The following is a 16555-nucleotide window of genomic DNA, read 5'->3' as shown; positions in this document are numbered from 1 at the left end:
CGTGAAATAAATTCAGAGGCCAAATCATTTGAGCAAAGTAACTTACATCCTTCCCACTTTCTCATCACGATTTTTTTAAAAGGCATTGGAAAAACTGTTAAACTGATTAGTTTAACTACTAAAAAGATAAAGTGTGTCTTTGGTCTTTCTCAAACACGTTTCAAACATGTATGGTCTCACTGTCCCACTGAGGAAGCAGCATTTCCAAAAATAAGGACAGATCCTCTAAATCCATGTTGACACAACTTAAAGAGATGAGTTAAGAAGATTAAGCATTTAAGTGCATTAAGATTTGGACTTTATTGACAAGTCAGGTTTCACATAGTCTGTTATTACAGAAACAGAGCTCAAGGCAACAACCCTCATGGCCACTGAAGTTAACTTGTGAATTACAATCCTAACACCAGAGAAAACAGTGATCAAGGACCACACAGAACTTCCTTCAACAGCGAGAGGTGGATATTTTGTCTTGAGTCCACAGATTTTCTTATTTAGCAATATCTCAAGTGCCTTAACATCCAGAGGCAGGCACTGATTTTATTTCAGAAGCATAGCTATGGAAGCAATTGTTAATTAAAATGATGGAACATGAAAGTAAACAGCTGGAATGGTACAACATGACTGATAATGTTCACAGACATTCTTAGCAATGGAATGAAATGCAGTGACAGCCAAGAGCGTGGCTTGATCCTCTGTCCAAGGCACTCCTGGCCTCTGAACACGCTCTTATGATGTTTTTTCCTGTAATATCATAGACAGAGTGATAACTTCAGCTAAGTCATTCTCTGTCTTAATTTCCTGAAAATAGTTCCACCTGTAAAACTACAGACTAACTCAAGGATTACAGTCCAGCCCAGCCTACCAAAGGTAGAACAGAAATGAAGCAGCAGTAATCTGAGGTGACAAATACTCATTTTTCTTCGTGCAGGTGATGTCTAAAACCTGGATAGTATTTCTATTCGTGTTATACTATTTTCACAGAAATCAAACAATTTACCCCATACACACAGAGCTTCATGTACATTTTACATTGCTATGGAAAACCAGCTCTTTTTAAAATCTGTACATCTCTTTGATGTCTCTAAAGTACTCCATTAATGATTTATTCCTATAAAACTTTTACAAAGACTGCATCAACAGTAATCCACATGAGAAATTTAGACAGGATTAATTAATATTCTGAACCAAATAGTAGTATGACAATGTGACAGGATGTCTTACTCTATCTTAATTTCATTATCTAAATGGGGACTACAGACACCTGTCAGTTTTCTACCATTTTCTACCAGCAAGAGAGCAGCTCTGTGACATGCTTAAGCATGGAGAGAAGCAGAATTGCAAAGCACTATTACTCTGACTCAGCTGACTGTATATACAGCTACAAAGTACAGATGGCTTTTAAGTCAAAGGGTGACAATATTATTTCAAATCATCTGAAGCACACACTGCAACAAACATGATTGTCCAGTGAACAGAGCAGAGCTAAAAAACCAAAAATGTACTGAAAAGCCAACAAGCTATCAAAGTTTCATGACTGCCCTCTGTCAAATACTAATGGACCTTTTTCTTCTTGAATTTCATTAATCAATTACAATTCAAGAAAAAAAAATTAACTCAAGCCAATTTAGAGCATCACCTTGAATTTGACACTCCACTTTAGACAATGAAGTAAACTCTCAGAGGTGAATTACATGACTACACTTCACTTGCTTATTTCAGCAGCATTTCCTATACTTTGCTACTGTGTAAGAGACCTGGGCAGAGCAAAATAGTTAACACTGGAAACAGTAAAGCTGATCAGATACAAGAAGGTGTCATATGCACAAGATGGACATATGAAAAGAGAAATCATTTCTCCTTGTTATGGTCTTAATAGTATTAGCTCTAACAAAAGACATTTTTCACACAGCAGTTTGACTTTAAAAATCAATTTGAAATGTTCCAGCAAAGCCTAAAACATACTGACAGCACAATACACTTCAGTGAGCTTTGCATTTCAGTAAAACTTCTGGAAGGGTATGTAAGTAGTTAAAAAAAAAATAAAATCAATTAATTAAGGCTCTTGAAGGAGGAAGGTCTACACAAAGTTTACACTCTGGCTTATAAAAAGTAAAACATTCATCCAAGGACAAACACTAACATATAATGAAAATTCCTTGACTTCCTGGTTTACAACCTGTTCACTCAGCTAAACAGTTCCAGTATTTCACCTAAGATATACAGTTATAAGACGAACTGCATGTTCCAGCTGCTCTATACAAACTATAAACTTACCATTGAGCACAATGCAAGCTGTTGTTGAAACTTTCAGTACGAGACCAGGGATAATGGGATCACTCCCATTCATGAAGTGACTTGTAAGCATAGGAATTTGCCAGGCTTGGGGAAAGCATCAGCAAAGAACTCAAGGCAAAAAGTGCTCAGGCGCTTCGTGCTTCTGCAACATGCAACTAATAGTCAGCAGTATGACCTGTTGACTAACAACGTGGTAAGGAGTACACACAGTCTTGAACAGCTGGTGCAGAGGTCAAAAGAGCTGTTACTTTCCTACATTTCACAGAATCACAGAATCGTCTAGGTTGGAAAAGACCTTGAAGATCATCCAGTCCAACCGTTGACCTAACACTGACAGTTCCCAACTACACCATATCCCTCAGCGCTATGTCAACCCGACTCTTAAACACCTCCAGGGATGGGGATTCCACCACTTCCCTGGGCAGCCCATTCCAATGCCTAACAACCCGTTCTGTAAAGAAATGCTTCCTAATATCCAGTCTAAACCTTCCCTGGCGCAACTTGAGGCCATTCCCTCTTGTCCTATCGCTTGTTACTTGGTTAAAGAGACTCATCCCCAGCTCTCTGCAACCTCCTTTCAGGTAGTTGTAGAGGGCGATGAGGTCTCCCCTCAGCCTCCTCTTCTCCAGACTAAACAACCCCAGTTCCCTCAGCTGCTCCTCGTACGACATGTGCTCCAGACCCTTCACCAGTTTCGTTGCCCTTCTTTGGACACTCTCAAGTGATTCAATGTCCTTTTTGTAGTGAGGGGCCCAAAACTGAACACAGTCATCGAGGTGCAGCCTCCCCAGGGCCGAGTACAGGGGTAAGATCACTTCCCTGTCCCTGCTGGCCACGCTATTTCTGACACAAGCCAGGATACCATCGGCCTTCTTGGCCACCTGGGCACACTGCTGGCTCATGTTCAGCTGGCTGTCAATCAACACCCCCAGGTCCCTCTCTGACTGGCATTTTCTCCCCCAAATACTTTTCTTGAAAAATACCCAGAGCAACAGAGTATTCACAATGGCTAGCAGGAAGGACAAAACTCCCATTCGTTAACTATGACTGATCTGATGCACATCTGTGTTTGCACCTCTACGTCAGTTTGCAAAAGGTCTGTCGGTACTTTAAAAATACTACCTTGTTTGTGGTCCTAAAGACACACACAAGAGAAAATTCACTGAGACTACAAATGTTCCTGTTGAAAGAGTTGGGGCCATTACTGAATTAAACTCCACAGATTATTTCATACAAAAAAAAAAAAACCCTAAGACACAAAAGGAACTTACTCAAGACCACAATCCTAGCCATGGGGAGAGTCAGGATAATCCTTGCCCAGTCATTTGACCATTGCTTCTCTTTCTGAAAGTTCTGCAACAACATCACTACTTCTCTGTATGTTATAGAAAAGTCCCCTTAAACTGCTTTTAAAAATCTATACGTATCACAAAAAATAAAAAAGCTATCAATAGTGCACATGTATGTCTACTCTAGTAGTTTAGCATAAATGGTGAGAACCCTACCCAACACAACACACTGTCTTATTTTGAACTTGTTAACTATGTACATTAAATGTACAGACAAACAAACAAACAAAAATACCTGGTGAGCTCTTCTTTAATCTTCAAGGGTTCATGTGGGTAGAATTTCACTCTAAAGCACATGGTATATGGTGGATGAGCTGAAACATTATAAAGAAAAAGCATGAGAACGGCAGCAAACAAACACTGCCTCAGCAACTCTGAAGGAGTGGCCTCCCGTAGTCTTACGAAGTAGCCTGTGTGATGGTTAGCTCTGAAGCATCAGGCAGGGATTCAAACAAAATGAATAAATATTATATATACATATGAAAATAAGTGGACAGACAACAAAGAAGGCCAAAGAACATGCAAAATACAGCTAACCTAGGCAAATCTATTTATAAATGGTTTTACACCTCTCAAGACTTATTGCTTGATCCAAGAAGTATAAAATACATTCGGGCTGGGGGGTTTTTTTGGCAGTTTGCAAACAGAAAACAATTGCATCTTGTCAATGAGATATACAGGTATTATGTAGACTACAAAATGGAAGAAACTGTTAATTAAATTGGTTAATAAAGCTAGAAACAACAGAATTGTTTCTGTTTCCAGTATTTAGTAAGACTACATTACCTTCTCTTGAGCTATGGTATGAATACCAGGCCTTAAGTACAATATTTTCACTTCCCAAAGAAAGAAGGAAAGAAAGACGGAAAGAAAGAAAGACGGAAAGAAAGAAAGACGGAAAGAAAGAAAGACGGAAAGAAAGAAAGACGGAAAGACAGAAAGAAAGAAAGACAGAAAGAAAGACAGAAAGACAGAAAGACAGAAAGACAGAAAGACAGAAAGACAGAAAGACAGAAAGACAGAAAGACAGAAAGAAAGAAAGAAAGAAAAAAGAAAGAAAGAAAAAAGAAAGAAAGAAAAAAGAAAGAAAGAAAAAAGAAAGAAAGAAAGAAAGAAAGAAAGTCACAGTAACAGTAATTATTTCAATTCTGCAATCGGTGTTCTCTCAGTTTTATCCCACTGTTGTACCTTTTATAGCGTTCAAGATATCTAATCCTAGGCCAGTTGATTATCAGACAGACAGAAAGCAAATCGAAGACTATTATTCTAATCAAAGAGGAGTCTTGTGATAATCGTGTTAGGATAAAAGACATGTGAAAAACAATTAGAAGGCTTAAAAATATCACACCAGGCACAATGTGCAGGTAGGCAGAGCCCTCAGAGCTATCTGTAGCCACGTAATGTTCATGTTTTAAATTCCACTTTGAAGTGAGAAGGAAAATACTGCATCTTCAAAAGGTAAATGGTGTGCCAGAAAAAATCCACCTATATTACAGAGGCCATCAACTGACAGGCCTGCTGGTCACACTGAGAGAGATTCCAGCCAAGGCAGAACTGCTGTCCAAACAACAAGGGTGTCAGCATAGTAAGCCGTGCAAGGGTACTTTACCAAAATGTTTACCAGCATAGCCATTTTTACATGGACAGAAACAGAGGAAAAGCTGGGGCTTCAAACAAAATGGGAACATGTGATCACTGTGCTCATTTGGGAGTGTCCTATAGACCCGAGTGCAGAATTACAATCCTTTTATTAAAATACTTAACTATGAAATTCACTTTTTGCATATTTACACTAGTACTCAATATTTATAGACCTTAATTTTAACAAGTTGGGGGTTGGGGGTTTTGTTTTGTTTTGCTCTTTCAAAAGAAAGCATCCATGCAACTTTAATTCATAGTAAAGTGCAGATCTAGAATATTCCAGTTTTAAGTCCCCTAGTCTTAATGCATACTGAATGCACACAGTCAATCTAACTTTCCTAAATCTTGAAGAGACGGTGTTTTTACAGGAGGAAAAGAGGGAAGGCAGAAGAAAAGGGCAAAGAAAATTACAGAGAAAATGAAGCAAGAGAACAGGTGAAATAAGAAATTACATTTTAGTTATTGTAATCTCTAACAGTAATCACTAAGCTACCAGAACATTTTACTGTACCATCTCCTCAACCCTTCTAGATCACCGGTTTGTATAAACTGCATGTGGAAATTAGTTCAACAATCATGATACTTCAAGCTACTTTGACTGCAGTATTTATTCGTATGCTGCAGTTTTCCGAAACACGTCTGGATATCATATAGTTCCATGTGATGTACAAACAACAGAAAATAAAAATGCATTACAATTTTGTTACGATTGGTATCTTTTGGAAGGTTCAACTGCTTTTGAAGATGAAGGAATATTTTCCCCTTTCAAGACTTCATGTTGCACTTCTTTTAAGTATAGTCAGCCTCAACAAAAACTGCTGATTTCACTTTTTTTTACTTGTTTAGATACAACTCATTTAAGACACAAAGAGGAATGTCAGAAAAGATGGGGAAGGAGAGATGACGAATACAGAAAAAAAGAAAGCAAGAAAACAATAACAAATAGAAACAAGTAAGACGAAATGGAGAAAGAAAAACAAGCCTTAAGTGTTCTCTAGGGATGGTTGGAACATTCAAGCTAATCAAATCTTGACAAGCCCTCTGAAGGCAAGAAAAACACTCAGACTGCACTAAAAAATAGCCCACATTCAGTTAATAGAAAAGGTTATAATAGCAAATGTTTTCCTCGTAGCAGAAGGACAGCAGATGACAGAAGTATACACCAATGCACAGAATACACAGGAGATTTGGCAAGGCAGTTTGAAGCCTGCTTTACAAAGCATTCCCTACACTCAAGCTTCTGTAACAATATTCCTTCTCAGCAGTGCAGCAAGCAATACAAAACAAGGCTTCTGCAGCCTGCTAAACAGAGGTCCTTTCTCAGCAACACCTTCAAGAATGGAACAATCAAGACCTGCAATTTGAAATGTTAAAAAGAATATGATCCCCTCCACCCAATTCATCTCTCAAGATAAGAAGGTACCCTGCAATTATAGAAGGGAACAGGATCCTTTTTCTGTTCCTCTTTCCCAGTTAGAAAACCAGCCACAAGCAATGAACACTTGAAAGGGAAAGGAGGGAACCTGCACAGCTGTCCACTTTCCTCTCCATCCTAATTTTAAAATGGATCGTAAGCCTAATGTTTCTCCAAAAATGCATTTGATCACATGTAAATATTTAGTAAGGCTTTTGTCTTACAGATTTTACAGCACTGGAGAAATTCTTGCAGTGGAAAGTAAGATGGACAGTGAATTGTTTCAGCTCAAGAGATGAGATTGTCAAACCAGACAATTCCTCAATTCCTTGACAGCAAAATTACTTTCTACCACTTACTCACACATTAAAGTGGAAACATTAACAACAAACCTTCCTAAAACAGAACTCAATTTGCAGTAACAACATTTCTTCAGCACAAAACTAGCCTGAATAGAGTAAGTTTTAGAGTAGCTTTGAGCGTCTTCTTCCAGAGTGGTCCTCTATCTGTCAGATAAGGAGCAGCTGCTCTAGTGAAATGCCCAAGGCTTTGTCAAAATTTTCTACCATCACAGGCTTTGCTTTCTCACTAAAAAAGGGCTATTAATTTGCCAGCTTATGTGCTAACAGCACATAAGAGATGAAGGCAAAAGAACAAATAAAACAATTTAAATGGTTAATAAAATCATTATCATATGCTGAAAGCAGTCATGATTAGGCCCTCCTGAAGGAACTACACACACAGCATGGAAGGTTTCCAGGTAACTGATCATATGTTTTTAAGTTTTATTTCAGTTGCATTTAACTAAAACAAGCTACCCAATATACATGAAACAGTATCCTAGCTAAACACCTGAACTGTAACACCCTGACCAGAACAAAGAGGGATATGGAAGCTGCACCCCTTGGCACAAATAGCAGTGTATAAGGGACAAAGTCTCATGTGCATTCATTTTTAAGCAAAGGCCACTGAATCATTAATCTTCTGTGTAGATTAAGAGTTTATAGGGAATGATAAGCCTAAGTAAAACTACACATTCTGAAACAACAAGAAAAAAATATTTATGTAAGAGAAAAATTGTTTTTAAAAGCTGGTGAAAAACTTGACTGAAGTTTTAGAAGTGTGAACCAAGAGGGAGAAGGATGAAATTAACCTTGTGTGCCTTTAGAACTTATTTAGTGTTCTACATTAACATAGTATATTTTTTAAAAAATAAGAGGTTCCTGATGTGAAATGCTTACAAAAAAATCCTTGAAACCTGTGGAAGCAAAAGATATATTTATGCATAGTCTACATGGATTCTACACATGTATATAAAAAATAGATATATCTCCTTGGCTTGTTTCCTTAAAGGGTTACTGTAGCAACTAAAGTTCTAAATTACACTAGTATTAAAGTGAAATTGCTCACGAAAAGCCAATCACATAGTTAATTCTACTTCTGTGCCCTAAATTTAAGGCTGATAACAAAACACTTTATTAGCATCTCATTCTCTTTTTCTGTGGTTTTTGAGACCTTTTCACTGTGATAAATAACCTTATACTACTTGCATTTTATTTTGGTTTTTTTCTATGCATTCATTTTTCAGTCTTCAGAGTTTTGATTAGGATTCTACCCCATAAACCACACAAGTCCTCTGATGAGACCATCGCATCACTACATCTATGGAGTTTATGGAATATCATCAACCACATCTAGACATCATCTATATGCAGGTAGAGTTGTTTTGAATAAATCAAAACACTCTCATTGCATCTGTTGGGAGAGATCCTGAATATGTTGCTATGCAAAGCGCAGCAAGAAGCATGAGCCCTTACACTTTATTGAGTGAAAGCAGCGATGCAAATGCAGATTAGAGGATACTTTGAGGAAATTCTGTTCTACTTTTGATAACACATCAGAAGGAAGAAAGAGATAAAGATAATTTGTAATTATTACAGTCCCTCCTTTCTTCCTTCACTAGCACTGCAGAGGAGCCCAGCTTAGTTTTAGCTTGACATTCTTGAATTTATTTTTTACCAGATAACGCTCCAGCTACCTGAACACTAGATATAAACAGTTCACACTGAATTTGCTAGGTGCATGTGTTCATGCTTGTATACACATGTACACACATATTGCAATACACACCACTGCTGCATTAATGGAAGAATTTCTTGAAGTATTTCATGTAGTCCAGCGAACACCCAAGATTAACTGGTTTTACATATTAGACAATCTCTTAAGCCTCATCACATTTTAAAACAAATACATTATCTCCCACACAAAAGAAAACTTATATTTATGCTTAAAACAGAAGACAACTGCATATAGGGGGTCTGTGAGTAAAATTCTCCTTAATTTCATAAACTAAGTAGATAGATAGTTCTGTTTCTTGAAGAAGTCTTCACAGTTGGCCGATTTAATGAAAAGGATGAGCCAGAATGTAACATTTCAAAAAGATAATTAAAATAATACATTCCTATTTTGAGGAGTCTTTTTTAAATAGTGTTTGTAATTTTCCACTTGCCTGTGGCAGGAGCTCACCATTTAACCCAAAGCACTTGAGTTTGCTGGACTGTAAGAATGATCTCAAACCAATGATCTGCATTGTCAGGAAGCAGCGGGCAGTGGAAAGAAAGCAAACCAGAAAGACCCAGAAGCAGATTGTCATATTGTCTATTTTATTGCCATCTCCCAGTAGCTGATTGCATCTGACTGTAAACGAGAGTCAGAACATACAGGTCTTCCCACCAGATATGCCATCCCACATACATCAGCTGGCCTCTAGCTCTAGCCTGGAGCAGTAAGGGAAAGTTGTTGATGTGCAGAGCATTGTGAGACAGTGAAATGACGGTTGCATGGAATTTTTAGGAGTCCAGACAGGACATGGAGGGCCTAATTGCACCAAGAACCAAATGAAGCATGTCCTAAATTACCACATGGAAACACAGGAAAACCTTTGGGCATTTCAAAAGCAGTTCAAAAACATGAGCTGTCAACACTTACATTTCATTTGCTTGAAGATGGACTTGTTGGGCTCAAGCCAGTGCTGGAAAGGCAAAGTAGAGAGCAGAGGTTAATATAGATCACAGCAAACAACATCTTGCAGATGTATGTGGTACCAAAAATAGGAAGTAGAATTTTTGTTTCACTGAGACATACATAAACTGGAAAAAGCACTTCCATACTGTTATAATACTGGAACTGCATTGTATAAGCACACTTGATGTTACTACTGCTTGCAAGATGTAGTTGAGACAAAAATAAATATTTCAAAGAGAAATTTAAAGAAGACAGGATCTCAGGATTAATTTGTATCAAACATTTCAGACTTATGCTTTCAGCCATTTTTTTCCAGAAAAATTATCATACTGGACAGTAGGACAGACTATCCAGAAACACTAATATCATCTGTTCATTAATGCTGTCTTCTACAGTTCTTATAACGAAAGCATATGTAAATTCTCAGTCAGCACCCTCAGAACAAAAGCTATTGTTCTCTTCTAGCAAGAACTAAAACCTGAAGGGAAAAAGTGTGTCCTTTTCCATGAAATGTTTATGTTAGACAGTCAATGCACAGCAGAGAGTTATGGAAGCCTACCAACTGGGGTAAAACTTTCCAGGGAAAGACTGCAATGGTAGGAAAACTTTCATTTCTTTATTCTCCTGGAAAATATGCTCAGATGCTTCTATGACAAAAAGCTAGGCTCACATTTTATTTAAGAGCCTTAGCACATTCCCTGCTAACACTAGCTGAACTGTTCAGGAGGATGTTTTGATTGACAAAAACCACAATGATATTCAAGTGCCACTTCTGACCACAGCCAACAGCAGTTGTAGTAGGATTTTTCCTGTAAGCAAAAAATCTCCACACTAAAATGAGATTTGTGCTGCAGAAGCAGCTGGTCAAAAAGCACAGTATTCAGCTTTAACAAGCATAATCAACACTGGAAGGCCTTACACTGAGGGTTTCATTTTTAACACTTTTCATTCTAGCTCTAAAACCCTACGGTCTGCTGCAAACAGAATACCTCACATTTTTTAAACCATATGTAATACTTAAAATATCATATGTCAGCTATTATTTTTTCTCAAAACTTATAGTAATTCTACTACAGAAAAAGGCCAGAGGAAGATATTTTGTAGGCATTATTAATAGGTGACAGAAAGTTATTATTCTAAAAGTCATGACATCTCAAGAATTCAGTTAAAATCAGATGTAACTGTAAATTAGTTTTATGGAACAGAACTTCTGACAAAAGAAATACCTTGGAAAGAACATTTTCAAATATCTGCAGCTTATATGCTGTGGCTTCTCAGAAACTCCTGCATTATAGTTTACAGCAATATTGGTGATAAGCACTACTATGTATTTCTGTTTGAAGCTCAGTTATCACTGAAAGACTGATACGGAACCCTCATACTCAAAAGACAAAAAAAAACAAAAAACCAACAACCCCAAACTTCAAACAACAATAAACCATCCCACACCATTTCTTCACCTCTTCCCTCTACCCAGTACCTCTCTTTTGTGAGGACATGAAGAAACAGAATTGAGAAAGCAATGACTGTTTCACCAACTTACCAGAAATATTTAGCTCATTTCATTCTTTTTTAAATCACACAGAAATATTATTTATACATTTTGCTCTGAACAATGGGGGCTGAGGGTTGTTCATAAAAAGGTAAGGCAAATTAAGAAATTGGATAAACTCTGCAGTACTTTATAGATACATAATCCAGAATGAATTCACAAATAGGAAGCCAGTCAAGCCACAAAGACACAAAGATTTACTTTCCTTAACCTCTTCACATGCCCACACCACCATCTCCACCAGGACCAAGAGAGTCCTACCTGAAGATTCAGACAGCAAAGAAGAACTTGGACACTGAGCTGTGCTGTACAGTTCCCAGGGAACTAAGAGTTAAGAGGCATCTATTTTCATCTAACAGGAGCACAACACAATTTGTTTGATTTTGAATGGCCAGGCTGAAATATTAGCACAGACCAGGTCAGCATTTACAGCTGTTTGGAAAATTCAATTACCTATTCTAACAAAAAGTCAGAGGTAAAAAAAAGCCAATTTGCAAATATGAAATCCTCATAATTCACCACATGAATAATGAAAAAGGGGAAACACGGATTAAATTCCTCATGCAGTGCACCAAACCCCCAGGAATTCAGATCTAACTAACATGTCCAAAACCAAACATGTTTGACTAAGACCTGACTTTCATGGGTTAAAAATGGGTTGAAAAGACACTGAGCAATAAAGCAGTCTAGACTTTCACTTGGAGGTGAAGTAACTGACAGGCAGTTTTTAGAAGCCCAGATTTCTGTAGTGACCTTCTGCTGGTGGAAGATTGCAAACATGTAGGCAATACAAGTGAATCTTCCAGAAAACTGAGCAGTTACTTTATAATTTGTGAAGATTTTCAAAAGCATAGGAATTAGGTGCTTAATGCTCTCTAAGTGTCAGGGAAAGATAAACACCTAGTCATTGCTAGTACTTCTAAAAATAGCCACCTCTATATTCGCTTGCATATTTCAATATGAATTTTAGAAAAGATTTTTTCCTGGTGTATTTATCTTCCAGCCTTACGCATTGACTATTAATAATCAATAACCATGCCTCATCTCTATTACAGAGTATTCATGCTATATTTATTCCAAGATTAGTTAGCTGTTATAGCTAGGGCCAGATTAAGTTCCTATAAATTTATCTACAGGTTTCTGCAGGAATATTCAACTGAAAAGCATCTAGCATTCCAAAAAAGAAAAAAAAATTCTCATATGAAAGGAAAATATAAAATTTCAAGTTAGCTTGTCAGGTCAAATTTTAAAAGCATATTAAATCTTCAACTGTAAAAAATTTTCATTACTACTGTATGCTACTGCCTTGCAGGAACAGATCACAGGTGTTTTCAATTCTTTCTTGTAAAGCTAACACAAATAAGACAAATAAAACAGACAAAAAAACCAAGCCAGACATAAACTTGGAACCAGAGACATGAATCTTTAATTTCTCTACTTGCCGTAAAATGTGCAAACTAGGGGGAAGGAAAATAAAAATAAACAGTCTTACATGGTTTCATTTTTGCCTCATGTATTTCACACTGTTGTCCATAAAGGTTGCTTTAATAAGATGCTGGCCTACACCTTCACACCAGGTTGGCTTTATATGTGGTTGTACTTAATGATCATCAGAAATCATTCCTGAAGAGGCTGAGCCTCCCACTTCCTTGATGACATGGTTGTTGCTCAATGGAGAAGAAAAGAATCTGATCCTAATCCAGCTAACATCTGTTACCGAGGTTCCTGTGAGGAGATTCATGTTCAGCACTGCCAGTTTCTAATCTCTTCCGCCGAAAGAGCTGGGTATCTAGATGGTCAGACAGACGTCCTCACAGAAGCAGAAGGCAGAAAGAAAGATACTTAGAGATCCAGAAGGTCAGTCATGGGATAGATAACAAGTCTTGGTGCTTCAAGTGCCAGTGCTGAGTAAGTAAACTATTATGGATATCACTTTTGATTCAGGGATCCTAAAATATGCTGAGAATTCCCTTCTGACTAAGGTTTCATTGTGACTGCATGCTGTGTTTCAGACTAGTACAATTTTTACTTTGTAAATACAGCACTCACCCCTGATGAACCTTAGGTGGCATTGACTAGTCCTTAGCAATGCCAGGTGTGTTCTTGCTCACCCACAAATGCTGAGCAGCTGATGCGCTACCAGCTTGCACAGCAAAAGCCCAGGATGAGCAAGGACATGACACAAGGGCAAAAGCACCATTCTAGAAAGTCGATTTAACTCTACAAACACTGATGAGCCTTTAGTAAAGATACTTCAGCCAACAACCTGTTTCAAAGTCATTCACTGAGAAACTCAGACAGGACTGAGCTTGGTCTCAGTATAGCACAGGGTTAAGGGTTTTAGAATAAGAAGCAGGGAGGAAAGAGGACATAATGTCCCATATCTATTCTTACAGCCCTTGTAAGGGGCCAGGTGTCATTAAAATCCCCACACTGTTCTTCCTATACATTGCAACAGCCACTCTACAGGGCAAAGATATGTACTCCAGTCGTATGGACTTCTACATAAGACTGGAATAAACCAAAGCCCATCTCCTAAAAAACTGCAAGCCAAAAGCAGGTGCTTGGGACCTGACCAACTGGAAGTCCAATGAATTCAGTGAAAAATCTCTCCCCTCCTCCAACACAAGAGGCTTTTGATTTAGTCCCTGTGTTTGCAAGAGGACCAGTAATTAAGGGGCAACCAAAAGTGGCCAAATGCTGTGAATATCTAAATCCCCCTTGGCAAACAATACTCAGTCAAGTGCTCAGATGCACATACAGCAAAACAGAATCAGAAGAACCTGCAGATGCCACAAGAATATTCTAGACAGACAAGACTGGATTTGAAGACTTTGTTTAAAGGACAGAAGAGAGCAGGCAAGGGAGATATGCAGTGAAACACTGCTAGAAAAGTAATAAAATTAACTTTATTTGAATCTCAACCCTTTATTAATCTTGAAAATTAATACCTAACCTTTTCCTTGAATGAAAAGGAAAATTACAATCAATTTTCTTTAGCATCAAGGCAGTGACTTGCACCAGGTCACCACCTGCCAAAAGTCAGACTCAAAAAAAAAAAATAGGAACTCTATCCAAAGCTAATGGAAGCTCTGACAGGGGATTAATTGGGTGCCCACTCTGTACCAGGACAACACATGCCAAATGATCCAGGGAACCCTGTGTGCCTCCTCTTCATGCTCCGAGGCTGAAACCATTTTTTCATGGTTCAAGAGCCTCTATACCAAGAATATCAGTATTGCTCTATTGCAGCGAAGGAGCTGTCCCTCTGTACTGTTCCCAAAATCAGAACATGGGCTCTGCTTAGTGGTATGCTAAGCAGGAAAAAACAACGTACATCATTATCACAAAAATTAACCTGGTCCAGAAATAGTACCATATGCTGGAACAGAATCACCGTTTGTATAATTATGAACTGGAATTTATTAAACAAATTTCCAAATTCTTATTCTGCTATTCCTATTACACTAAAATACTCAGAGAAACTCCAATGTAGCAATTTGGAGTAGCTCAACCAATACACAACCTCTACATCAGCTGAACATCTGGCCATAAAATCTGCATATAGTGATGTATGCATGAGCCACCATGTGCTCACAGACAACAAGTTCACAACTGATGGAAAAAACATGTTTATTTTTATTAAAATAGCCTGCAGAATGATTTGGTTTACAAGGTTACTAATCTTCACACAAGATATTTCATGTAGTAGTGTTACTGCTGAATTAAGTGTATTTGTGACAAGATTCTGTTTAGTACATAAATGCACCTCTACTGGTAAAAGCAAGTATCCATTTAACTCAGCACTTTGTCCCTGAAAATGGCCTGAAGCAAACAGTTACAAAAAGAACAAGAGCAGTAACTCCCATTGTGTTCACTGGGCTCTTTCCATCAGCCTCCATTACAATTTGTTTGCAAGTCTTTGTAGACTTTCACCAATTTGTCTAAACACTTATTTTTTTGACACTTTTAAAAATTTTTTTGGCAGTTACAATGAATTTTACAACTAGTTATGGTATTTTAAAAACTATTTCTCAATACCAACTGTTTTATAATTTTCTTAAGTGCATATTAATTCTAAGAATTACAGGGCAATCTTTCCCTGATCACCTTCTCCAAGCTGTTTTACATCATACCCTTCTCTCTCATTGTCTCTTGCTCATTCTCTTTCTCTCTCTCTTGCTCACCTCTTTTCCTAGCTGAATTATTCTAGTCTAATCCATCTCTCTTCATATGAAATTCATTCCTACTTGACATCATTCTCATGGCCTTTGTTCCTTTTCTAGTTCTACTATATTTTTTTGAAACAGCATGACCTGAACTGCACACACCAAGCAGGGTCACAGCAAGACTTTGTGCAAAAGCACATAATTTTTGCAATAACTCTGTCCAGGAGAAGAGATTTATATGCATGGAAAGCATTAAAGTTTTAATTAACCTATGGCTCAGTCACTCTGGTGTTCAGCTTACACTATTTCTGCTCTACCCCTTCAAAGAGACCGCATAGCTCCCAGTTAGCTCTTTACATAGCTGTATTGAGCCTTATGAGTCATTACACAAAGACATAGCTTTGTTAAACTGAGGTTGCAAATTATCTGTTGTCTCTTTCTGCCAACCTTCACCGCCCTCACGTGGGACTAAGCGCACATTTTTAAGACCATGTATTAAATAGCTGTTGTTGGTAAAGCAGAGATCAGCTGCTCCCAAGACTTGCTGACCCTTTCAAAAGGTCTCTCTGATGAGGAACAGCTGTGCATTTTGTGTACATGTCCCATTAAAAACAGAACTGCTACTTCATGATAAAGAAATTCATTACTCACAACAGGTTTCAATTTCCTTCCCTAGTAAATACTGGGACAATGCTTAATCCTATAATTTAGATTATAGGATTAAATAAATACGCTGCCCAGGTCCATTGGAAGTTCTGTCTAGAATACAAATGGGACTCCCTAGCAGCCTTACTAGTGAAATAAACATGTAATCTGACAAAAAACTACCTGTGTGTAGAGGTGCCCACCAGTTTTCATGGTGTCTAAACTTGAAAACAAAATGAGGATTGTGTTTGTGACAGTTCTCTAGGGGGAAGCTGGCAGGAGTACTGGCAAATCCACAGTGCACAATGTCATCTTTCCAACAATGGTAAAGTCAGAACATCCCAGTGTACTCACAGCCACTCTTCAAGATCGGCTGCGTAGTGGGAGTGTATTCATACAGCAGTTTCACTGATTTGAAAGCTCTGTTTTCATACTGCCAGGCATACATGCGCAGAGCTAAAAACAC

The 16555-nt window shown here is 37.9% G+C and overlaps 1 protein-coding gene across 4 annotated transcripts in view; it reads right to left on the bottom strand.

Annotated features, from left to right (window-relative positions):
• The window catches only part of FRMD3 (FERM domain containing 3), a 147043-nt gene that overhangs the window by 57984 nt on the left and 72504 nt on the right, over positions 1-16555 (bottom strand). For all 4 annotated transcript variants that reach the window (XM_074856360.1, XM_074856362.1, XM_074856361.1 and 1 more), the window contains exons 3-4: positions 9688-9730; positions 3880-3958 (exon numbers count right to left, since the gene is read on the bottom strand). In XM_074856360.1, the coding sequence (XP_074712461.1) occupies positions 3880-3958; positions 9688-9730 (122 nt within the window). The remainder of the gene's footprint in view (positions 1-3879; positions 3959-9687; positions 9731-16555) is intronic.

This window comes from Strix uralensis, chromosome Z, assembly GCF_047716275.1.
Source record: "Strix uralensis isolate ZFMK-TIS-50842 chromosome Z, bStrUra1, whole genome shotgun sequence".
Classification (NCBI taxonomy): Eukaryota; Metazoa; Chordata; class Aves; order Strigiformes; family Strigidae; genus Strix; species Strix uralensis.
Note: the sequence above shows the minus strand (reverse complement) of the source record. Positions and strands in the feature narration are given on the sequence as shown.